General features: G+C 31.1%; 4 protein-coding genes across 17 annotated transcripts; 3 read left to right on the top strand and 1 right to left on the bottom strand.

Annotated features, from left to right (window-relative positions):
- Positions 1 to 619: 619 nt before the first annotated feature.
- LOC100800108 (nudix hydrolase 17, mitochondrial) lies at positions 620 to 2,133 on the top strand. 2 transcript variants are annotated; one of them, XM_003525185.5, is made up of 5 exons: positions 620 to 858; positions 1,170 to 1,275; positions 1,392 to 1,475; positions 1,574 to 1,702; positions 1,808 to 2,133. In XM_003525185.5, exons 1-5 carry the CDS (start codon positions 785 to 787, stop codon positions 1,940 to 1,942), a joined length of 528 nt encoding a protein of 175 aa, XP_003525233.1. In that variant the 5' UTR covers positions 620 to 784; the 3' UTR covers positions 1,943 to 2,133. The 2 variants fall into 2 exon arrangements, with proteins under 2 accessions (XP_003525233.1, XP_040871678.1); XM_041015744.1 differs by lacking the exon at positions 620 to 858 and having other exon boundaries at positions 865 to 1,275.
- A 5,162-nt stretch (positions 2,134 to 7,295) lies between these two features.
- On the top strand, positions 7,296 to 9,299 carry LOC100499772 (40S ribosomal protein S7). Of its 2 annotated transcripts, none has more exons than NM_001363215.1 (6): positions 7,296 to 7,364; positions 7,725 to 7,807; positions 7,896 to 7,969; positions 8,059 to 8,182; positions 8,666 to 8,848; positions 8,983 to 9,299. In NM_001363215.1, the coding sequence occupies exons 2-6, from the start codon at positions 7,733 to 7,735 to the stop codon at positions 9,100 to 9,102; spliced, it is 576 nt and encodes a 191-aa protein (NP_001350144.1). In that variant the 5' UTR covers positions 7,296 to 7,364; positions 7,725 to 7,732; the 3' UTR covers positions 9,103 to 9,299. The 2 variants fall into 2 exon arrangements, with proteins under 2 accessions (NP_001350144.1, NP_001235812.2); NM_001248883.2 differs by having other exon boundaries at positions 7,296 to 7,369.
- A 1,901-nt stretch (positions 9,300 to 11,200) lies between these two features.
- LOC100814166 (uncharacterized) lies at positions 11,201 to 14,987 on the bottom strand. 12 transcript variants are annotated; one of them, XR_003267124.2, is made up of 10 exons: positions 14,694 to 14,982; positions 13,989 to 14,084; positions 13,041 to 13,125; positions 12,630 to 12,751; positions 12,266 to 12,290; positions 12,093 to 12,176; positions 11,980 to 12,009; positions 11,703 to 11,890; positions 11,568 to 11,639; positions 11,201 to 11,467 (listed from the first exon to the last, which is right to left on the bottom strand). XR_003267124.2 is itself a non-coding variant. In XM_006580369.4 (10 exons), exons 1-9 carry the CDS (start codon positions 14,784 to 14,786, stop codon positions 11,576 to 11,578), a joined length of 705 nt encoding a protein of 234 aa, XP_006580432.1. In that variant the 5' UTR covers positions 14,787 to 14,979; the 3' UTR covers positions 11,201 to 11,467; positions 11,568 to 11,575. The 12 variants fall into 12 exon arrangements, 6 of the variants coding, with proteins under 6 accessions (XP_006580432.1, XP_006580431.1, XP_025984320.1 ...); XR_003267123.2 differs by having other exon boundaries at positions 11,201 to 11,462; XM_006580369.4 differs by having other exon boundaries at positions 11,785 to 11,890; positions 14,694 to 14,979.
- A 3,263-nt stretch (positions 14,988 to 18,250) lies between these two features.
- Positions 18,251 to 24,395, top strand: LOC100800636 (AMSH-like ubiquitin thioesterase 1). The gene is made up of 14 exons (XM_003525186.5): positions 18,251 to 18,615; positions 19,053 to 19,117; positions 19,268 to 19,343; positions 19,423 to 19,602; positions 19,770 to 19,864; positions 20,060 to 20,165; positions 20,235 to 20,281; positions 20,618 to 20,948; positions 21,434 to 21,523; positions 21,921 to 21,983; positions 22,074 to 22,148; positions 22,572 to 22,634; positions 22,970 to 23,022; positions 23,937 to 24,395. The coding sequence occupies exons 1-14, from the start codon at positions 18,505 to 18,507 to the stop codon at positions 24,109 to 24,111; spliced, it is 1,530 nt and encodes a 509-aa protein (XP_003525234.1). The 5' UTR covers positions 18,251 to 18,504; the 3' UTR covers positions 24,112 to 24,395.
- The last annotated feature ends 1,250 nt before the right edge of the window (positions 24,396 to 25,645 follow it).

The following is a 25,645-nucleotide window of genomic DNA, read 5'->3' as shown; positions in this document are numbered from 1 at the left end:
GAACATAATTTTTTCTCTTTACTATTTTTGAAGCCCATTTATACAAAATACATACTATTATATTTTGAAAGTTAGAAAGAAAGAAAGAAAGAAAAAAAAACCGTTGTGAGTGGTTCCATCCATGGTCATTATCCAGCAGGGTGCAATTATGAAAGTAGAGTGAGAAGCCATACATATGGGAGAAATTAACGTGTTTTTCCAAAGTCAACTTGGGATCATATTCTATCAGGCCGTGTCGACTCTAATGTAGAGACTGCTGTGTTGCTAATAAATAAATTAAATAAAACTTCACCCCACAAAGTAATATTCTTTTTTGCTAGCTAAACTGATCATGAACTTAGCATAGCAACAGCAAGTTATTAATGTTGACTTAATAATGCAATGCGAATTAATATGCCACGCCAAATGTAAACAATTTGTTGGCGAAACGATAGAGAATCCTCAATCTCAATTTTATTTTATTCTATATATTTGGTCCATTTAACAACTTTTGGTTAATTATTATATTATAGATGTTTAAAGATACATGGGGCTCGAGGAAGGCGACAATTACGCGTTTCAGATGGGTTTGCTTGCTTACCTCAACGCTTATATTCTATATATGGCTTCCTCTTGTCACTCTTTATCTTCACCCTAGCTTTATTCTCTTATATCTCCAACTAATCACACAGATCGATCATAATTATATCTATAGCTAATTAATTAACTTAATTATTTTCATCCCTCTACTCTTCTTCTTTTCTATATTCTTGCTTTCTTTGAGTTTTCTTAATTGATTTGAAAGATGGCTTGCTTGGTATCTCGCTCAGGAAGGGAATTGCAGAGGTACAACAACATGGGTGGCCGGCAAGTTGTTGGGTGAGTTCGATCGGTCGCTATTGTGTCTTATTGCGTCTTCGAAATGTTTCATTTTGTTTTTCACGTGGGTCAATTTATTTTCAATAGGATTAATTATTTGGTAGGTCCCTGATGGCGCACTTTTTCTATGTATCTCCCGATTTTTTGTTTTGGCATTGAAAAGGGTCATAGATCCAAATATTAGATATATTAATTGATTACTCTATCATGCATATGCATGTTGTGTACTGTATATATCTTCAGCGCAATTTATCATTCATTTTTGTTTGTTTCCCTAATTTACTCGGTTATTATAATGTCCATCTCCGCAGTTGCATACCTTATAGATATAAAGAAGACATAGATGGTAAAATGAGCAACGAATTGGAAGTGCTAGTGGTTAGTTCACAGAAAGGTCGAGGATTGATGTTCCCAAAGGTACTTTTGCTATAACTAGTTGTATTCATTTGAATATATATATATGCTCAATTTGGTATTCATTGGTCATTTAATTTCGTACCACATTAATTAACATCCTATTTATCTGATCTCAGGGAGGATGGGAACTTGATGAATCTGTAGAAGAAGCAGCTTGTAGGGAATCCCTTGAAGAAGCAGGAGTATTGGGAATCATTGAGGTATATATTTTCTTCATCAGATTTTTTTTTTCTTTTCTGTTTCCAAAAGATTTGGTTATACATTGAAACTTAAATGTAGTTTTGTTATTCATATGCAGAGTGAACTAGGACAATGGAATTTCATTAGCAAAAGATATGGCATATACTATGAAGGACACATGTTCCCCATGTTTGTCAAGGAACAACTTGATACATGGCCCGAGAAAAATCTACGGAGAAGAATATGGGTATGTTTGGGCCCTACTCTTATTTTACACATGTACGTTACTTGATTTTTAAAAACACGTAATTTGCAAATTTTCCTAATATTTTTTTTGTGGTCACTTTTGTAGATGACTGTTGCTGAAGCTAGAGAAGTTTGTCAGCATTGGTGGATGAAGGAAGCATTAGATATATTGGTTCAAAGAATCGTGTCTTCACAACAACGAAAAGAAGATATAGCATTGGATGATTCTTTAAGTTTTTAAACAATTTAATCTAGGTAGGCCTAGGTCAGTTTGTCAATATTTTGTATCTTCATAAATTAAGAGTTGCTATAGAGAGGATTGATTAAGGGAGAGGAACAGAATTGTAGAGAAGGATGGAGTTGCAATTTTTATGCAATTCAAATTTACACGCTTATATATACAACTTACGAGTAGACTTCCAAGAGTTAAAATAATTTCGTTTTCAAGTCGTACGTTCTCCTTGTGTCTGTCTGTCTTATGGTTTATCAAACATATACTCCGAATTTTGTAAACACGATGCACTCGAGTGTGAATCCAGCAATGATCAATGAAGTACAAACCCTCGTTTCCAACTTCCAACCACCTCAAATCTTGTCTCACGTGAACCTAACTTATTGTTTCTATCCTAGAACAATTTTTAGAAAGTTGAAGATACAATAAGCGAAGAAGCACAAAGCAGGTAATTCTCTCACAAAAGCCAACTTTATGATATAAAGTAAATACTGTAAAATAAAGATATAAAGTAAATACTTTCATGCCAATCTTATAATTAATAAAAGTTTAAGATACATGCCAATAGTTAGGGGTGTGAGGGTGTCTATTTATTTGTTTGTTTTAGGAAACTTTGTGGTATTTATTGGATTACATCAAATTGATTGTTTTTTTTTTTTTGTTACACAATTGGATTTAATTTGAATCAAATTAAATATTTTTTCTTTTAATAAATAAAAATATATTAAATATCATTAAGTAGATCAACTTGTGTCGATTCTATGTTATTGACCAAATTTGATGTAATTTATTTCTTATACACAAGTATCAGACGTGTACATGTCCATACATACGGTAATATAATGTGACGATAAAGTTGATTTTTATTCATTTCTATGTAAAAAATATTTTAGTGCATATAAATTGAATTCAAATAAGATTTTGTAAAAATATTAAATGAAATAAAAATGTAGAATCCTAAAATTTATCAATTTCATATTTAAAATAAATTATAAATGAAAATTTATTCGTTCTTAGTTTTATAATAAATATTCTAAAATTTATTAAGATATTCAATAACTAATAAATATTTAGTCATGTGGTATAGTTAAATTGATTGATAAAATGTACGAGTTATTATAAATTATTAACATTTGTTTTTTATTCTTATTGATAAAAAATATATGAAACTCTTATTTGAATATTGTTAACCATTTTTTTTTAAGTAGAAATTCTCCAATAGGCAATTGGTCAAGTTCAGCACACGCGCATTCTGCCCTTGGCTCTTAAATTGTCGGGCACGACGAACCCAGCGTCGCCCACGGTCCACCCGAGGAATGTGAATTGTACAGATAGTTTCATTTAAATAAAATTTATGATTGTAAATTGAAAATATGTAAAATTATAAAAAAAAAATCAATTAAGTAAAATAAATAATTAAGTAATACTTACTTAAAGTAAAATAAATTCTTAAAAAATAATTAATTTAAGAATATGAATAGTTGAGATTTGAGATGAAAAGATTAAGAAAAAAATATGTTTTCATTTTTTATATTTTATAAAATTCTTGATTTTATTTCTTGTATTTCACCGTGGAACATTTTGGTCCTGAGTGTAAAAATATTTATTTTTAATTCTTTAGAACATATTGTTAGTCATGTTTTTGTGATGTCTATTGTGAGGGATTAAAAATATATATATTTTTTCAATATTTAAATATTAAAAACTTAAAGTTAATTAAAAAATTGAGATCGAAGAAAAAATAATATAATTAAAAGTAAAAATTTTATTAATATAAAATTGTGATCACTTCATTCATATATATCTCTTTCTTTTTAACAACGGCGGAACTCATAATTTTTAAAAATTATTATTATTTTTAATTTGGTGTGGTAGGTGAATATAGATCAATTAACATGTGTTAGCCTGAATAAAATAAATTTAAACTTTATCATTTATGCGTATAAAAATTTTATTGTAGAAAGAAATAGTCTTCATTTCAGCAGTTGATGATAACCTTAAAGAATTACTGTAAATAATACTAATAAGTACAACTAATTGAAGCCATTATTCTGTTATCACATTGGTCTGCATGTTCTCTTTATGTGCATAATATTTTGGGAAACCTTGCATCGAGTCTACACGTGCAACGTGAATGAGCTTGATTTGAAACAAATTGGTCAGAAACAGGCAACGGTGGGAGAATCAGATTCCATTATTTTCCTGCTATACTACAGGCGACTACGTGTAAAATCTCTTGAATTGTTGAATTAAATTAACTCTTTGGTCCAAGTGCTTTTGTGAAACTTCCTTCACAAAAAATTCAAGTTCATGAATCCACTTGAAAGTTTTTTCTCAATAATATATGTTTTATAAATATTTACAGGAAAAAAATCACTATGCACTGAATTTATAATATCATTCCATTCTAAATTATTATTTATGATAAATTTATTAATTTATATAAAATTATCTTAAAAATCATATTAATTATGACTTGTATTGGATGTGATTAAAAAATGATTTATATTATTAGTGTATTGTCCTTAAATTCATATTTATATTGGAAATCAACGTAAGTAGCTTAAAAATAGATCAACATAAATTATTGAAATAAAATTTTAATTAAAAAATACCAAAAGTAAAAAAAGTTACATTTAAATTTTATCTAAAATTCATGTCTTACCTACCAAGTGGAACCCATCGGATGCGATTGGTGGGGAGGAAGAGGTAGAGTCAAAAGGTTGGACAGAGGTGTTTCGTTTCCGTACCAATACCATTTTGAAGTCAAAATAATTCAATTTAAGATCGTAATAGTTCTTTCCATCGTCAAAAAAGATCGTAACAGTTGAATAGCTACGAGTATGTGGCCATTCAGATTTCAGATCCAACTTATTTGTTTTTTCTTTTGTAAACGTGATATTATTATTATTATAATATAGAGTTATTGAAAAGCAAATACCATTAGATAAGCGTTGATCCAAAAGAATCAAATGATTATCTGCACTTAGCTTTTGATCTAAAGGACTTAGAAATGCCATCCTCTGTTCAAAACTTTACTATCAAATTAATGGGTGTCGTCATTTAAGTATCCATATAATGATTAGCAGTAGCGCCATATTTGTGTTACACATGTGTATTAAATTATTAATGAGGTGAACTATATAGGTAGGAGTTCAGTTGTTGGCAGTGCTAACCAAAAATTGTCATACGGTGTAACAAAATTTTAAGGAAAACCATGTGGAATAGAATCGTTGAAATGGTTGACCTTTTCTGCTAATTTTAAGATCAACCTATTCAAGAGTTAACTAGTTAGGTACTTAAGATAGAGTAAAAAGAGTCTTGAATGGGAGATTTTATTGGGCTGTCAGGGACAATAGCTTCCTTAACACTGCCGCAAGAGGCCATGTTCAAGAATTAATCTTGGGGTAGTAAAATAAATGCATGTTTGGAAATCAAATGCAAGTGTATGTTTGAGCAAAAATACTTTTTGCAAAAGGATCATAATCTTGTTTTTGCTTTTATTTTTCTTTTATCTGTTGAGTTATATTAAAACATTCATCACAATAATTTTAACTAAAAATAAAACAAACACTTCGGAGACTATTAATTGAAATGAATGAAAAGTTTTTAAAGAGACTATTAATAACTATGTCTAATTGTTTAAGTGTGGGATTTCATTTGAGTTTTCAAACCCTTTCGACAACTAGAATTGGAAGTGTGCCAACATTGCAATTAAATTAACTCTCCAGTGGAAATTTCGACTCCCCATTATTATCTTTTGACATTAATTAGTTTATTTCCAGTGGAAATTTCGACTCCCCATTATTTCTCAAACTCTTTTAAGAGTTTGAGAAATTAATTTCAAAAGATAACGGAGCTTCAAGCTTCATTGTCACTTAAATAGCTTATTCAAGATACAAGTAATAATGCTTTCATGTTATTTTGTTCCAAGAGTGATACACTAATCTTTTTTTTTTTAATTATATCATCTATTATTTTTCCTTTCTAGCTACTTTTTTTTTATACTTATTTATCACTTCTTTTTCATCCAAATTCTCGTCTCATTTTATAGAGTAGACAAATATCATTACACTTTCTTTAGCTCTAAACAATATACCTTTAATTCCATACATATTTTAATAACAAAATCTATAACTAAGAACACCTATCTCAATTCAATTGAATGGTTCAAAATTAGTTTTGTTAATTAATTTTATTTAACTTAAAAATAAACAAACGATCACTTAGTGCACGTTCACCAACGGATCTCCCCCCTTCCCTTTTCAAACAACCGTTAGATGTGCCTCACAACGCATGCTGTCGCAAACCAAACGGGAAAACAAAATAGCCTTAGTAATTTGTCAAAGTTGTTCTTCTCGTTCCCACTAATAAATACACACACTTTTTTGTTTATCAACTTAAAATTTCTGAGTAATGTGAAGACACGAGTAACCAACTATGTTGAACTAAATTCCAAAGTAAAGGAGAAACATCAAAAGACGACCTTAATTTAGTTAATTGACTTGTGTTGACTGTACAGATAGAGACACATTGTCTAACATACACATTCAAATTCTAGATAAATATAAAGTAAGAGGGTGTAAATGAGACAAAATATTTGTAAATTATTTGAGCTCGTTTGATTAAATGTTTGAGCAAGTTTGTTTGTTTGTTTAATTTAACAAAACAAACTCAATTATTTAAACGAGCAAGTCCAAGTTTTACAAACTTGACATTAAAAGTAAAAGTTTGTGAATAACTCGTTTATATAAAATGTAGAAAATTAAAATTACATAGATTCCACACCATTATAACAAGTGTTTAGTACATATTTGTATTTGTAGATTATTAAATATTATTAAAATATTTTATTAAATTCTACACTGATAAAGTTATAAACTAATTTAAGAATTTTTTTGCAAATTAAAAAGTAATTAATTTTTAAACGAATTAAACAAATCAAGCTCAAGCTTTTATTTTTTTAAACAAGTGAAGTTGAAGCTTCTAATGAGACTTGTTTGAATAAATTAGTTAAGCTTTAAGTCACCCATTTCTTTGCAAGTGAAGTTTAAATTTCCAGTCCTCCACTCATTTACATACCAATAAATTAACTAGTAATTCTGTCGCAATAGGTAAAAAATAAAAAAAGTAGGCTTCGTGCAGACATCATCTTATATTTGGGCTTAAAGCCCATAAATTACAGGTTGTTGGATTGCTCCATAAAAATATTGAGCCCAAAATTATATGCAAACAGAGATCTAAAATAAGGAAAGATTAAAATTTGCAACATGAACCGTCCACGTGTACACGAAGTCCGATCTTGGTCGTTCATTCAGTCCTTATAAACACGTTTAATCACAAACCCTAGGGTTTTCTTTTCACTGCGAACCAGTAGGGACTCCCATTCCGACTCTTAGCCGCCGATCTCTCAGGGCTTGCATCTTCTCAGGTAAGGTATGTGTGCTCTAGACCCATTTGCCCCTTCTATGCATTCTGCAAATCAATTATTGGAATCATTGAGTAACAGAAGGAAAGTTCTCATTTTTACTTTTTATGTTTTAATTGATTTACTTTTTCTAAGTTTTTCTGTTAGCCAACAAAACGTGTTAACCTTGAGGCGGGGTTGTTGTTGGGGGTTTGAAGACGGCTATTTTCATTTTTATTAGTTGGAGTTAGGGGGATTTAATCCTTTGGAAAATTGGAATTATTTAAGGAATGTTCAAATCGAGGCTTGACCCTTTTCTGTTCTCCTTAATTTTGTTTAGGGTTTAGGGGCTAGGCGCTCTAACATTATGTTGTTTTTGTACAGCTGTGAAGATGTACACATCAAGGAAGAAAATCCACAAGGATAAGGATGCTGAACCAACTGAATTTGAAGAGTCAGTTGGACAGGTAATTTTTAGCCATTATCAAAATGTTTCTGTTTAATCACATTTGTTTCCAATGTGTGAATATTTTGGTTTAACTTTTGTTGCTGCAGGCATTGTTTGATCTGGAAAATACCAATCAGGAGCTTAAAAGTGATCTGAAGGATTTATACATAAACTCAGCCGTGTAAGGATTCCTATTGCATGCTACTGTGTGTGTGACGAAGGTTGATTAATGTTCTGTCTGTCTTATGAATGCTTTTTTACTATCTGCAGGCAAGTTGATGTTTCTGGAAACCGCAAGGCTGTTGTTATTCATGTCCCTTACAGATTAAGGAAAGGTTTCCGTAAGATTCATGTTAGGCTTGTCAGGGAGCTTGAGAAGAAGTTTAGTGGCAAGGTAGGTAAAGCTTAGCATATTTTTGACATCTATATATTGATATGTTCTGGCATCATTTTGGTAGTTTGAATACATTTGATAGTGTTCATGGTCCTTTACTCTACCATTTTGATTGGATTTTTACCCGAAAACTCCAACTGCAACTTGAGAAATATTTCATTATAATATGTCTCAACACTTATCATTAGCAAATATTTTGGTGTAACCTCATGCTAATTAAATAATGATTAAGCTGCAGACTCACAATACGAGATTAATTCACCTCTGTAATAGTCCTAAGAGAGTTATGTGCAATTTACTTAATATGTGTTTAGTATATAATAGTCTGGAGTATTCCTTTGGGTCGTTGTGTAACTTTATTAGCTTCTATGAAGTGTTTTCTTCTAATTTAGACTGCTTCTTGAACTTATTAATTTCATTTTCAATCTTCTATTCATTTAGTTTCTCTCTTATTCAACAATTTTAATCTAATTAAACATGTAGGATGTAATCTTGGTTGCCACCCGGAGGATTTTGAGGCCACCGAAGAAGGGTTCTGCTGCTCAGCGTCCTCGCAGCCGCACTCTTACTGCTGTTCATGAAGCAATGCTGGAGGATGTTGTATTGCCTGCTGAGATTGTTGGGAAGCGTGTGAGGTACCAAATTGATGGATCCAAGATTATGAAGGTAGAGCTATTATCACCATTTAACTCTTGTTACTTGTGTTATATGGTTGAGCATTTGTCTATGGAATTTCTTGACCTTTACCTTTGTATTAGTTTTTTTATGCCTACATAATTTGTATGTAATTGGTTGGGCAGGTTTACTTGGACCCAAAGGAGCGAAACAACACTGAGTACAAGTTGGAGACTTTTGCTGCAGTATACAGGAAGTTATCTGGAAAAGATGTTGTGTTTGAGTATCCTGTCTCAGAGTCTTAGTTTCACTTTTGTTAGCTTTGAGAATTTGTTCGGAGAATTGCATATGGAGTATGCTGGTTAAAATTTTGGTGACAAATTGACTTTCAATCTGGAATTCGTTTTCTGATTTTTGGAAGTACTATTTCTGGTTTTTTCAATGTAGTATTTGAGCTTTATTTATTATAAAATTAAGTTTCTTTTATTTGCAAATTTCACAATTATTATATTTTTCTTGAATTAAATCTGTTGCATTCAGCTTACCAGAAGAAAAACTGCATCCATCTTTTAATCCTAGTATTTCGAAAATCAAATTGATACTAAAATGAACTTTTCTAAAATTTGAGTTTTTAAGTTAATAGATTATACTTAGATTTATAATTGTTGAATTTTGGAGGATGATTAAATCGTTTTTTATTGTGGTAAATTTGAGGAATTGAACATTGGTGAATAGTGCGGAATTTATTTGGCAAAAGCTGCCCAAAAATTTTGTTGGCGTGGTTTTCTTCAATTTTTTGTTGTATTCATTTAAAATTAAGTCTAGACTGTTTGTCATCACTTTCTTATGAAGTAGTGAAAAAAAGGTTTAGTTGCAATTTTTTCAGATTTCAATTTTTAGTCCTTTAATTTTTTTTAACAAGTTTTACCCTTCTGTTAACCCGTCTGCCATTTTTAGTTCTTTTAATTTTTATCCATTTTAGTTTTTTATTTTATTTTTTTATAGTTCAAGATGAGTCTTGTTTTATTCATATTTAGTTCTTTATTTTTATATGTTTTGAAATAATCGAGTAATAATAATAAATGAAAAATTAAAAATAGGCAAAAAAATATTTAAGGACCAAAAATACTATTTGAAAATAAGAAAAATAGAATCTAAAAAAATCTAGGGACTAAAAATTTAATTAGTGCTAAAAAATAAAAAAAGGCAGATATATTATTATGTAATAGAAATAAACTTTTTATATATTTGACGAAATTCTTAAATTTTAATTGGTCATGTTTATGTGCTAAGCATTTTGATTGTGCATATTATAGCCATCTCATTTTATTCAAGAAATTAAAGAACATTGATATAATAATACATCATGAAAATATAAATATAGTGTTATTTATAAAGCCTTAGTAATGGCAAATTGATTTTCTAATAGCATCCGAACAATGGTCAGCGTTACATTTAGTTTTATGTAATGTTAAAGCTTGAAGGTGGTTGGGTAGATCAAGCTTTTATGTAATGCAAGGAGGTAATTACACGAATGCTCAAACTTGAAATTTCTACGTAATTAATACTGTAATTTCAGCTAATTTAGCAATATATTATTAATTAAATTAGTTGTACTTAAATTGCATTGCATAAATCATTTTATCAACTACTTTTGCTTTGCCATTCAATTGTTAGTTTAACCGTGCATCCTGGTATAAACATTGGTTCAAATTAAAATGAAAAATCATTCTTTTTTTTTAGAAGAAATTAAACTCGTATACCTTGATTTTATTTTTTCAAATTACACGTAACATTATTTTTTTTCTTTTAGTCTTATATTAATTTTTCTTCTTTGAAAATATTACATTGATATTTCTTTATATATTACACTAATACCTCTTTAATATTTGAAAATATTACATAGATAAATAATGTAATTTTTTCTTTTTTATTATGACATATGTCATGTTTCTAACCTAAGCTATCAATTAGTTCAGTAATTGGAGTTAAGAGGAACTATTTGCTTTGCCTTTAGGAACCATTTGACCCAAATCACAAGCTATTTTCTGCATACAGATAATTTATCAAAATAACCTGTGTTGCACTTTTAAATTTTTTTTTTAAGAGAAACCTGTGTTGCACTAAATACTACACATTCAATGACTAGGAGTTGGAGTTAATAGGGAAAATCTTATGAATTAAAATCTTTTTTTATTTTATAAATATAAAACAGAAACAAACACATGATATGTACTAATAGTATTTAGAATTAATTAGTCATTTAGTTCTTGTGATTTCCAAATTTATCTCTTTTGTTTTTAGTTAATAAGTGATTTTTTTAGTTTCTAAAATTTAATAAATAAATTTTTACTTCATAAAATTTTCTGAAAAAGTTTGTTAATTTTTTTTAACTCACCTAAATTTTAGGGATTAAAAAATTCACTTATTAACTATAAAAAAAAATGATAAGTTTGAAAACTAGACTAAATGGGTATTTATATCAGAACTACTTTTTCATTTTAATCTGGTATAAATCACCCTGAATATGATTAGGAATGAAGCCAAACTGCCAAAGGACCTGACTCGACAATATTCAGAATTAGTCTGTAAAAGCAGTAAAGCCAGATGGATTGAATCACATGGCTTCTCAGCGGTCATAGAACTTGAATTACAATCTTCTTTCCTGCACTTAAACATAAAAATTCAAAAAAGGATTAAGATGGAGTGATTACCATTTGTTACTTAACAACTAACAAGTAAATGTAAAGAATGAAGAAAATGAAGCTACTTTATCAGTTATGACAAGATCACAGCACCCAGATACACAGCTCCGCAAAGAAACACAAAAGATATTAACCCCCTGCAAATAGAATTAAGAATTGGTCAAATAAAACAACACAATGAAAATGTGATTCAAGGTTACCTGGCTTTCCTTGTCAGCTCAACTAAGTAAACACCTTTAGCAGAAACAACAAAGAAAACTCTTTCTAATAACAGATCCTCACCAAATAACACCCCATCCTACACCAGTACAAGGACAGGGGCACACTTCCGCAAATTTTTCTGCATCACTGGAATGTACTCTACGGGAGATCAGATCGTCGTAAATATCTGTATTCTCAAGTTAAAGGGATTTTACTATTTCATATAAGGTAGTTGTAACACCAAATCAATTTGATTTTGCATTTCCAAAGACATACCATATACTGAAAATAAGCTATTCATTACACCTGCATTTTAATTTTTGAAAAAAAGAAGTAATGTTGTAATTTCAATGAAAATGATCAAAGTAAAAGGGTGTTACAATATTTACCTATGAACAAGATAATGTACCGTAGTATTCGAACTTTGGTTGTCTCTTGCAGAATCCATATTACACCAAGAAAAATGATAAATCCTGAGACCTCAACATCCAAACATAAAATACTTTAAGAGAAACATGATGCATTGTGTGCATCTCCTAGAAAACTTAGGAAAATAACTTACCAATGCAAAGTCCCCGAAGAGTCCACTGCACAAGATTGAGAATCAAGAATAAAGGTTCAGTCATAATATAAGGCAGAGATAGAATACTGGATCAATATTGTCTCAGAAAATGCACATATATTCCACCCAGAACATAGTTCCACACACACTGGCACAGAGATGCAAGGTGGCAGGCATGTAAGTTATAACTGAATTTTAACAATGATAAAAATGATACTTCATGTTATCAACATGTTTGAATCTTCATAGTGACATGGATGCTTGAAATTGTTCAATCTGTTTCTAAATTTTCATATTCTCAATAGACACTGTAGCATCAAAGGAGAAGGATCCGGGGTAAAATAAATGGGTATTCATCACCTACATTTTTGGCAATGAAGAGGACAATAAGTAGAGCAGCAATAAAACAGCCAGCAGCTATTCTAGCGGTAAGAAGATTTGTTGATGCAAGTATCAATACCATGCCCCAGAAAGATGAACCAAGATCTGAATCATCAACACAAGGATAAAACAAATAAGATAAAGTAAACCTAAACATTTACAGAAAATAATAGCAATGATGATACTATTCCGTGGAGGTTGTAAATTGTAATATTCAAATTAACTGCTACATGTAAGATGAAAGGCAATAGGAACAGAAAATATTGCATTTATGATAATAGAATTGATAATTTTGAATGCTCTTGCATGTCAACTGTTTCATGAGAGCTACAAATGCAATCAACACGTCAAGGTAAGAAACGTAAAATATTTAAGCAAGAATTGTAGACTATACATCCAGCTGGCAAGATTAACCAGTATATGCCTCCACGTGTTTGGGTTGTTCCACCTTCATCTGCATGAACCTGGATTCCTTCTATCTGCAATTACAGGTCAAGGTTGCTCAGTTATTCTTTACCGAAAGATAGATACTTTTTTTTTATGTTTAGAAGCAAAAGAGTATTACATAGCCGTAGAAGATCCATAATTAGTATTTTAGATACCCCAACAACACTTAACACTACAGATGAGTCTAAATTATCACAAAGTAGATGGTACATTCCTTTGATTAGCAAATAAGGAAAATAGAAAGAGATGTTGAACCTTGGAACATGGACACTTCTACCTCATGGGGAGTTAGATGCGCCCACATTTTTTTTTTCTAAATCTAATTCTACCTTAATTTTTAAGCTCTTCTTGTCTGTCTGTCTAATTAATTAGTTTAACTACAATATTTTTCTCTTCTACTCATATGTTGACATCTTCAATTGATAAAAAACAAAGAACTCAACCATAGGCATAAATGAAAAAAAAAAGTGAAAATAAAAATTGTACAGTGAACTGCAGGAATAACAACAACCAGTCAACCGCTAATGCATGGTCATGAGTCTTAAAAAAGGCAAATTACTTGATCGATTGTATGCATTTGAAGATAACCCATCCCTTTTTTGTTTTATGATCTACTAAACCAATTTCAAAATCAAGCGAGAGAGGTAAGTTAATAAACACAAGTTCACTAGAGATCACTGTCAACTGTCAATATATGACAAATATGGTAACATCTAGCAAAGAAAAATAAAAATATGAAAAACGCACAAGAGAGATATTTGTGACAGATTGATCAAAATATATAATCTGGTAAATCAATTAAAAACTAAAGCAGAAGTTATGTTTTCTTCCAAAACTGTTATCAACATCTGAAATATTAATCGAATAAACAAAAGCACGAATATTAAGCTCTTACATGACCGCAAGTAAGTTTACAAGCAATTGCATGGCTTGCCTCATGAAGAAATACGGTAACAAGCTTAAAGGGTCTGAGTAAAACTGTTCTCCGTAGCTGCAAGAAATGCAGGAATTACAAATTAAACAAAAATATTTACAAGGAAATCATAGATATCAGAAAGTTGAGAAGAGATGCAAATCACACAAAGTTGATGCGGCTATTCACTGTAAAGCTCAAAGAATAGGAGAGGAGTTTCATAAGAAGTAACTCATTGAATTGATTGAAATGATAAAAGATGATGAATGATTACAGCATACTCTTGTTTTGATACGATTACAAAATCCATCCTATAGATGGATGAAATTCAAGCGAACTTCAAATAAAAAAATGCACAAAACTAACCGTTCAGATTCTGGCATTGCAACAGCAATGAATCTGCAGATTAGGAGACCATGTTCATAACCGATCTTATGCTTAGCTGAAGCAATTTAGGAAAGTAGGGAAAAAGAAAACTATTGGCAAATTTGTTTCGTTGACTTTGAAAATACCTATTTAAACTTAGCAAGGTAGCACTAATATATACCCATTTGCAAAATGCCATTTTTTTTTTTAAATAGCACAATGCCACAAAGATCATACCCAGAAGAAATAAAGTTCCTTTCTTGGATCCAATGCAAAAGAAAAAGAAAAAGGAGTGGGAGAGCAGAGAGGTACATTACATACTGCAAGTATAACGACAGTGCAGACAGCAACAGTGACCAGAAACACCACCTGGTCGTGGTTGCAGCAGTTTTTGAGTTCCCAGTTTGGTTTCATCAAGTAAAAATGCAAGATTAGAATGAATGAAGTTGATTGTTATGCTTCTTCTTGGGATCTGCAAAATGACAATGCGGTGATCAAAGATATGATTGGTTTGTGAAATTCAATCTTCCCAATGGAGATGGTGGCGGCTAAATGAGGCTCGATTTGTATCAAAATTGAATTTTATAACACTCTCAAACGTTGCTTTGCTCAAGTTAGGAAGATAGCAGTAATTTTTATCTTTAATTTTATTATGATCCCATCATGATGTTAATAATATCAATTAGTAGTAATATAATAATACAATGACTATTCCATGTAACCAAGACAAATGTCACAATCAACTGTAGCAGTAAAAGTCTATATTGCCCATTTTGTTTATCAGTTGGACTGCGTTGATGCTTGGACTTTTGTTCATATCCTAGTTCAGCTGATATTGTGATTAAATTTTCACATCTGAAAATTTAAAGTATGGTAGATGTCCTTAAGGATTTAATTTTTATCTAACGCCTTTGTACAACTTTTTTAAATGTTGTATTGAGAAATTTTGGTTGAGAGTCTTAAGGCCGACTATTCCCTGTAACCATCTTCAAGAATTCAACCTGTTTGCTATGTTATTATTATTCAATGGAATAGTAAAATTAGTTAAGGGGGTATTGTTAAAAGTAAAAAGAAAAACCGTGATTTTCATACATTTGGAAAGATGCAGCACGATTGTGACTGCATCTCTGAATCCAGGAATGTGACCGAATTTAGTTATGCATCGTCTCGGGTTCGTCAGACGATGAAAGGAAACGATACTGACGGTGTTAACTATTAAGCTTATTCTGTTAATCTTTTCCAGATGTGGAAAAAATAATACAAGTGCTGCTCAAATATTAATGCACAAAAAGGAAATTTGGTTAACAATTTTCCTTAAGTAATCCCAGACATACACAAATGTTGTTAAAAAAGTTCTGTCATTCTCTTGTACTATTGTTGATTTGCATTCATTCACGAATAAATAATGGGTCAACTTGTTAACAATTGAAATAAGTGTTTATAAAATAATTGATTATTTCATAAGGATATAGGATTCGCTTTTTGAAATAAACAAAAAATTGTTTTTTTTTAAAGTAGAAATAGTTTAAACAAATACATTAAAAAACAAAAAAAATACTTATTTTAATAAATATTTAAACAAACTCATCCAACATAATTTTCATAACCATTTATTTCCAATGGTAATATTTCTCATATGCAAGGACAATACTCATGCTTCCACGTGGGTGATTAAGTTGTTTTCACATGTTTTAAATTAGAAAAAAAATTAAAATAAAAAATAAAATAATTAAAAGACTAAAAGGTATTTAATCTTATTTGAACATGTAATGATTTAAAATAAAAAAACATATACAAATGATGATTGTAAATAAATATGACAAAACGACAAAATGAAGACCAATATGTTCTTCCTTGTCCTCGTTCCATCCTCATCCCTTTTCTCCTCTCCATCCTTGATGTCTGCTGGAATAAAATTTTATATTCATCATTGTCTCCTTTTGGGATTCCCATTCATGTTTGTTGACTACTTTAAAACAATATATTTTGTAAACTTTTTTATTATCTAATTTTAAATTTAAAACTAATTTTAGATGTCATTAAATTAAATAAGCCATAAAATACAATGATCCGCAACATTAAACCTCAACCCATTACAACAAAAAAATGTGAAGTCTCAGAAAAAGAATTGTATTTTAAGAAAACATAATTAACTTTTAAAATTTTCAAAAATGCAGAAAAAATAGGAGTATTTAAATAGAGAAAATATATTATATTATAGTCACACAATTATTTCTTATTATATTTTTAAAACATAGAAAATTGTTTAAAAAATCGATGCTTAAATTTTTTTAAAAAGATTTAAGTTATGTTAAATTTTAAATATTTTTTGTAATTTTATTTAAAAATGTTGAATATATAGTTATGTTAAATATTCATATAAAGAATTTTATGGCATAATTCTAGCTAAATTAACAAGCACAAGTTCACTAGAGATTCACTGTAAACTGTCAAAAAATATGGTAATATCTGGCAAAGAAAAATAAAAATATGAAAAACACACGAGAGATATTTGTGACAGATTGATCAAAATATATAATCATAATCTGGTAAATCAATTAAAAACTAAAACAGAAGTTACATATGTTTTCTTCCAAAACTTTATCAGCATCCGCAAATATTAATAGAATAAACAAAAGCACAAATGTTAAGCTCCTTACATGACCGCAAGTAAGTTCACAAGCAATTGCATGGCTTGGCTCTTGAAGAAATACGGTAACAAGCTTAAGTGTGTGTTTGGGAATCAATTAGAAATCCCGTTTCACACTTTCCAAAGCAATTTCCCACTTTCCTAGGCTGCAAACGTGACTGAAGCAAATTCAAGATTTTATGTTCAACGTAAATGTAACGTAAATACAAACATATCCTAAAGGGTCTGAGTAACACTGTTCTCCATAGCTGCAAGGAATGCAGGAATTACAAAACAAAAAGATTTACAAGGAAATCATAGATATCAGGAATTACAAAACAAAAAGAAGTAACCCATTGAATTGATTGAAATGATAAAAGATGATGAATGATTACAGCATACTCTTGTTTATATTAGTGTTATGTGCCTAACTAACTAAGTAAAATCTCAGTAATTGATTACTTCCTAATCAATATACACAGATGAAAAAGTAATGCTTAACAGTAGATACTAGATAGCATAGTCCACATTTGTAAGAACACTAACACATCGAGAGTTTTGATACGATAACAAAATCCATCCTATAGATGAATGAAATTCAAGCGAACTTCAAATAAATAAATGCACAAAATCAACCGTTCAGATTCAGGCATTGCAACAGCAATGAATCTGCAGAATAGGAGACTATGTTCACATATAAATAACCGATCTTATGCTTAGCTGAAGTTTTTTCTAATTTTTTTCCGTTAAAATTAACCATTCCTAATTTAACTACAATCAATTATAATCATATTTAATTTTGTCTGTTTAATTTTTTTCCACTAAAATCAATCATGCCTAATTTTTTTCTGTAAAAAACGATCATTTCTAATTTAACTACAATAAATTACAATCAGTTTTAATTTTTTTCATCTATTTTTTTTCATTAAAATCAATCATCTCTAATTTAATTACATAAATTATACTTGTATTTAATTTTTTTTAGTTAAAACTAATCATCCCTAATTTAACTATAATCAATTACAAATGTCCAAACCCTTATTTCACATGTTTTTTCACTGTCAATGACAAAACATGTTCCACGTCACCTGTGTTGCCAACATACATGGCGAAACATGTTTAAAAAGAGATCTTCTCCGATAATTATTTCAAAACAAATCCATTTTAAGAAATTATTTATAAAAAAAACCACATTAGGTCAATTAGCCCTCCACTTAATGACTTAATGCAGTACACGACATGATACATTAGAAGTGAAAAAGCATCCCGTACCTCGCATTAAAAACATGGGTGATGTAATAACAACCTTGTCTAACAAAACTGACGAAAAAAGACAACCATGAATTACCAATTTTACCCTTGGGAGAAACCAAAATGACATGATCTGATCTGTGCCTAAGTCGCCATTAACGACGACTCGGCTAAGCTGAACTGCGAGAGGAGCTGCGTCCACAGGGAAACGCATAGCATATTCGTATTCCGGGGAAGAAAGAAAGAAACATCATGTGTTCTTCGGAGACGATCAACATCGCTGCGAGTACACAGAAACTTGATGTTGATAATCGAATTGCTCTTCGCTTCTACTACAGAATTGCCGATAATATCCTCAAACAGGTCTTTCTCCTTTGCACCAACCAGTTTTTAGATTTTGTAACATTTCATTTGCTTTTTGTAAGCATATATAGGAAGAGGATGGGGGCAAACATAGATAGGGTTCGCTGCGATATTACAATTTTCACCGGTTAAATAGTAGTATTTGTGACTAGTATGAAATTATTGCATGCATGGATTTCACTATCCAACTTTCATGCTATTCTTATGTTTGGTTTTTCCTTACAGTCATGTCATGTTATGTTTTGCAGCATTGTGTAAGTAATACTTCAGTACTGCTAATTGCTTGTACTGGCATTTCATATTTTATTCTCTGCTCCTGAATTTATTATCCAGCTTTAATATCTTTTTAATGGGGTAATGTTTTCTTTTCAAGATAAATTTTTCAATGTTTGCTTTGCGTGACCTTTCAGCCCCAAATATTGGTTTTGGTATTGCAGGCTGATATCTTTCGTGCAGAGACAAATATAGTTGATCTGTATATCATGCTCCTAAGATTTTCCAGGTAATACTAGATGGTCCTTGGATTTTTTTCTCATAAATGGTGTGTACTGTCTTCAGCTGAATGGTTTAAAATACGTGGTCAATATTATATTCTATTTCTTATTTTTGCCATCAAACTGAATTGAGGGTCTTTCCCCTTCGTTGATGTTAGTTTGGTCTCTGAGACAATACCTCGTCACCGAGATTATAGATCATCTCCTCAAGGCAAGAAAGAAGCTTTGAGAAAGGTTAGTTTTCATCTCTTCTTTGGATGATAACTTGTTGCACATTCTTAAATGTAAACTGATTTTAAGGTTCTTGCTACAGAAATTGTTACATTCTATGAATGAGCTAGAGAAATTGAAACCGAAAGTGCAACAGAAGATCAATGAGTTTAACAGCAGGCGAGCATATCAACCCAATGGGTGGGAGAAATGTCATTCAAATAATTTTATGGATTTTTCTCCAGCAAAAAAGCAAACTTTGACTAGTTATAATAAAAAAAAGGTAAAAATTGCCTGAGAATTTGCATTGAAGGTTGTAGCTCATCAATAATAATCATTCCTTATAATTATATATGTACTTTTGGTTGAAAGCTTTTTGGCTATTTCTATGCTCCCTAACTCCCCTTTCAAAGAAGTTTTGTATCAATATGCTATTATATATGTGACCAGGCAGTCATACCAACCACTGGAGAGTTTGTTTACCAAGGATCAAGGGGCCAACAGTTTTCTAGTGTAAGGCCTGTGGAAGAGAATATGAGGAGACTGTAAGTATTTTACATATGGACTTTTCCTTCATGTATTATTGTACTTGCTTTCTCTGCAGGATTAAGTTATGCGAAGGTTTTCTTATTCTGTTTGGTTACTTTGATTGTCATACTAGAATTCTGCATATGAAAGTTGATAGTGTTAGATGGACTTTTTTGTTTGATAATTCTTAAAATTATGCTTGCTTTCTGTAGATCTCTAAGTCTCCTACGCCCAAAGGAGGAAACTCTCTCCAGACATTCAATTCTAGGTCCCAATGGGCTGAAAGGGCAGTGGCGACCACCTGCAAGTGATAAAGGGGTATGCTTGGTATTTTGCTGTCTTTTAATTCTGTTCAAAAACCATCTTGAACGTTCTATCTGGATGTAGGTCAGGTATCCAACCATCATAGATCTGTCTCCAGTTGAAATTCCAAGGTTATGGCCTATTATAAGTTTCTGTTGTTTCTTTTTTATGTTTTTTGTTGCCTTTTCTAAATAATGGTACTTTATTTAAATAATTTATTTAAAAAAGGGGTTTCATTTGATGTATATCTGAGGCTTGTCAAGGTATCACCCTTTATGGCCCTCAAGTTAGTTAAGTTGGTTAAGCTATTTGACATCCACCCTTTTCTTATTCCCTTATCCCCTTCCCCTCCCTTCTTGGATCAAAAAAGAAATGTTATTTTCCTTGATGCACCTTGAGCTGGTTTATCTATTTACTTTTTATATTAACTAAATCTATTCTGTTGGATTCCCTGTCTGAACAAACAGCCTTCAACAACCCTTGGTAGATGGATCTCTGACTAAAAAAGATAATAGCATTTCAGAACAACATAAATCAGATTTAGAATCAATTCTTACCCAGAGTGATGACTGCAAGGCAAAGCATGCTGATGAAGCTCCTTCGCTTATCTCTTTTGAAGCAACAGAAATTCCTGCTCAAATAGAAGTTACCAGACAGCCTTCTCCTCCACCTGTACTTGCTGAAGTACAAGATTTGGTTCCTGCAATGTTACCTCATGTTATTGAGGAAGGATGTAAGACAGAGATTCCAATGTCGGATAGTATTGTTCGTGCTGAGTCTCCGCTGCAACTACACATAGTAAGAGCTAATAACCTCACTAATTGGATATTGTCCTCTATTCTTGACAACAAAATACCTAACTATGTAATATTACTTCATAAGAGATGTCATTTTATTAAAGAGAAAATTTTGTTGGGTGAATCACCACTAGCTTTGACAATTCAAATGATCATCTGGTGAATGTTTTCACCAAATCATTGAGAGGTACTCAAGTCAGTTATATATGTAGCAAGCTTGGTGCGTATGATTATATGCTTCAGCTTAAGGTGGAGTATTAGAAATAATGTAATTATAATAACAATGTAAATAGGACAGATTATTTGTTATGCAATAATGTTAAGGGAAACTACATATTCTTGTATTTATGGCCCTTAATATAAATATATGCTCTGGGGTGTAATTTTACACAGAATTCATCACTTGCCATTTTCTCTCGTTCTCAACACTCATTTTTAGGTTCATTTCAGTATTCCCTATTTTCCTGATAATTGTTTAATGTGCAGTCAACTTCTATGATGGAGAGTTTTATGAAGCTTGCCAAGTCAAACACTGACAAAAATTTAGAGACTTGTGGAATCCTTGCTGGTTTGCTTGTAAGTGATTTTCACATTTTATTTTTGGTCTTGAAGCAACGAGCAAGGTAGATCCTAGATGAGCTTGGGACCCCAAGATATATATGCATTAGCCTCATGTTTTTTTCCTCTTGTATTAAAGGTTGTGCATTTACTATCTTAGAAACAAAGTTAACCTATTGCTGGATTCCCAGCAGCTAAAAAGAAATTTAAACTTGCGTTATAATTTCATGTTATGTCCATAGCAATAATTTGTGGACTGTCTTTTAGTCGTGTGTTTGGGCATGCTTGCTATGCACAACATTTTTATACATTGGGTTCTAAATTTTTCACTGTGGTTGGTTTTAAATTTAGATGTATCTGTTAGCTTAAACCATGAGATATTGATTGCTATTTTGTTAATGCAACTGATCTGCAGAAAAACAGAAAATTTTATATTACCACTCTAATAATCCCAAAGCAGGAGGCAACATCCAGTTCTGTAAGAAATAATTCATCGTAATCCTTTTGAGTAATATATTTTACAATTATTTATTCTAAATTTGTTACATTTATTGTACTTCTTGAGCAGTGTCAAGCTACAAATGAAGAGGAGATATTTGAAGTACAGGATAAGCAGTCTCTTTTCCCCCTTGGGTGGATCCACGTGAGTTCAGTTTTCTGCATGTGGACACTGGTTATAAATTGCTCTTGAACTTATTGAGCCTTTATCACTTTTTGTGCCACATTTGTAATTGGAGTTAACAGATTGGTGTTTTGATTTTTTTCCCTTTATATTTCCTAACTTCCAAAGAAATATATAATTTAATGCAGAATGAAATTTTTTTCTTGTGTTACTTATAGTCTATAGTCTCATTGAAAAATGTTTGGACACTCTTAATGCTCTATTCTTTATTGGGTGAAATTCCATGTGAACTCTACTGTTATAATGTGCGCCCCATAAAGTTTGTTGAAACGAGAATGTTGTTAATATTCCTCAGTTTCATTTGTATTATATCCAAATTTCTTATTCTTAATTTGCTAGTCTTCCCATGTTGCAACACTGATATATATAGTTCTGCATTGCCAGACACATCCTACACAATCTTGTTTCATGTCATCAATTGATGTACACACCCATTACTCTTATCAGGTAAGTTCAAGAGAGGTTTCTTAAATTTTAGTTGAGATTGTTATTTTGTTTGCCATAGTCTTTGAGATATATTTTTGCTATTTGTGATGAGGAAATGGTAGGAAAAGAAAGAAGATCTTCTCATGGAAATGTTTTATATGTTAGTGATTTTGCTAAAATTTATTCTTCTATCTTTTTTGTTAAAGATGGGAATTATTTGTAGTACCCTAGAGGCCTGTCTCTCTCTCTCATACATTTGTTATGCTTTCAATTACTAATCAAGCTAAGTACATTTTATTGTTCTGGTATTTTCTTTATATTTTTTTTTGTATCTTACACAAATCTTGTCTCCATAGATTATGCTGCCAGAAGCTGTTGCAATAGTTATGGCACCAACCGACAGTTCAAGGTAACATGTGTCTCAAGCAAGATGTGTCTGTCTTGATGTGGGATAATGGCAAAGAAAGCATATCCATAAAAAATTAAGTTTTTGGTGAGACTAAATTTGATATAATTATCAACCATTTGACTGCCTTAGACAGTTAGAGTAAAGGCTATTTGTACTAGAACGTTATTTTATTCACTAGAACTGCATGACTTGGCTTGAAATCCTAGGATCCCTCATTGGTAAGTGATCAGTAATCTCATATAGGAATATTTGTAGAACTATAATTCTATGATAATTCTAAATTTTTTCAATAGGTTAAACTAATCACTTGCCCCTATAGGTGTCACTCATTTGCGAAGTCTTATTTAACTAGATAAGGTCCATTACATAGATCATACAATGTCATTCAGCCTAGTTAATGATCAAAGTTTCAAGATGTTATTTAGCATGAGATTCCTTTTGACAGCTTCCTCCAATTTCTTTTTTTGGTCTCCTTCTCTTCATAGGACTAAAAACCATGCAGTTTACTCTTTTCACTGGTGCTTCCTGGGACTTCCTTTGAACATGTCTAAAATACCTTAACCCATTTTTTTTACCACACATCTATTTTAGCATTTTCATTTCTACCGCTCTCACATTTTTAATGCCCAACATCTAGTATTATAGAGTACAGGCAGATATGATGTAACAGTAAAATAAAATTTGCCTGAGCTTGGTAGGTAATAATAGGTATTTTGTGATCATAAATCCTTTCTTCATTTTAGCTGCTAAGAAAAATATATAAAAAGATAAAAATAAAACATTAATATAATGGCTTCACTCTTGGTTGTGCTTCTCCTACGTCAGCTTGTTTACTATTCTTGCCCCACTAACACTAAGGAAAATAGCTGGAATCTTTTGAGATTTGCGTACTGAATTTCGGTTACATGTAACAGAAACCATGGCATTTTTCGGTTGACAACCCCTGGTGGAATGTCGGTCATTAGACAATGCCAGCAGCGTGGCTTTCATCCACATAATCAACCTCCAGATGGCGGTCCCATTTACGATACATGTACAGATGTTTACATGAACCCAGATTTAAAATTTGATGTCATTGATCTTCGATGAGAAGGAGAAGGAGTTTGTTGTTTCTTGATCTAGCCATATATAATTGTTCATATTACCATTGAAGCAACCGTGGACATCATAATGCATGTCTTGTCTGGCTGTGTTTGTAAAAAGATCGGAACTATTCACCCACGCATGGTCATTCACCAGGTTTGGTCCAATCCTGTGCAGATATCTATGATTGTTTCTTTTCATTCTGTATTATATTGCCATCAATTCAAAGTACCTAGTAGCTCCAATCTATGGGGTGAATCAAATATAGAGCTTCAGCTTTTGGACTGCTATTTTTTATTCACAAAAAGTCAAATACTATTCATTTAAAATAAATTAAAAAAGACTAAATAAAATAACCATCCTGGTATTATTTTCAGACTAATTCCATGGATAATTGAACAAAAAAGATCAAGAGCTATGTATTCAGACAAGCGAAATTTCAAGTTTTAGAGATGTGATAAATCTAAAAACAACTACAGATTTGTTGATCTTTTGAGAGAGGAAATGTAGAAAAGTCGAAGTTTCTTAATTAGTTTTTAGGAATTAATTTGCATACTTTGACATTATAGAGTTTTAGAAGCTTCATGCTGGTGTTTGAATAACATAAATTGAATGCGAACTCAATAGCGAAGAGGAAAGAGATTTGCGCCTTTTTGTGTTGAATTGGGGGGTAGCACCCGCCAAGAAATTTTTTAATTCATAACTGTTCCGATTGTTCTTGATTAGTTTAAATGATATTAATTTGATTGTAATTTATTCTGTTTTTACTTAATGCGATCATACACTTACTGGGAGATTCTATCACTAACAATTGATAACAACTAAATATTTTCTTTGTTGGTAGCAAATCATAATCAGTTGACAATGTTTAATATGCTGCTCTTTCATGATCTCCCGAGAAATGCTGAGGCTTCATAATAGAAGTTTACAAATGAGCATTTAAGCATTTTCTCAATTTTTTTAAGTGACATTAAGTTGATTCTTAATAATTAGAATTTTTAAAAATAAAATAAAAATCAATACGTGATGTTGGACTGTTTGCCAATCCTTGGTTCATTTTTGAAAAAGTCATCCTCTTAAAATGAATGAATACAATAATAAAACATGGATAAAGATGTTTGATAATAATTACTGATGGAAGCGACAAAATCGGTCACTTCCATGGAAGTAGGTGAAGCTACTTTCAAATTAAGAACTAGCGTGAGATTTGTCAACTAGATTAACCTGAAAAGACTAGTCTGTACTAATGTTTAAAATTGTCTAGAAATTTGAATGAAATGTATTTATTATTATGAAGATCTTAAAAATTGCTTATTTAGGTGTGCTTCTACTGTTTCGCTTGTGGTGGAGAAATTTTATTTTGTTTTTGAAAATTTCATAGGAGGGAATTGTGTTTCAATCTAAAACAGAAAAAAGTCTCTTAACTTGAAACATATTTATCGAAGACTCTCATTTAAAAAAATAAAGAAAATAAGGTTAGATGAAGTAACGTGAATACGTGATGACTTGAAGAAGAGAAAAAAAATCTAAATCTCATTGT

Source organism: Glycine max, chromosome 5 (genome assembly GCF_000004515.6).
Source record: "Glycine max cultivar Williams 82 chromosome 5, Glycine_max_v4.0, whole genome shotgun sequence".
Lineage (NCBI taxonomy): Eukaryota > Viridiplantae > Streptophyta > Magnoliopsida > Fabales > Fabaceae > Glycine > Glycine max.
The sequence above is the reverse complement of the archived record's forward strand: the minus strand, read 5'-3'. Positions and strand labels throughout refer to the sequence as shown.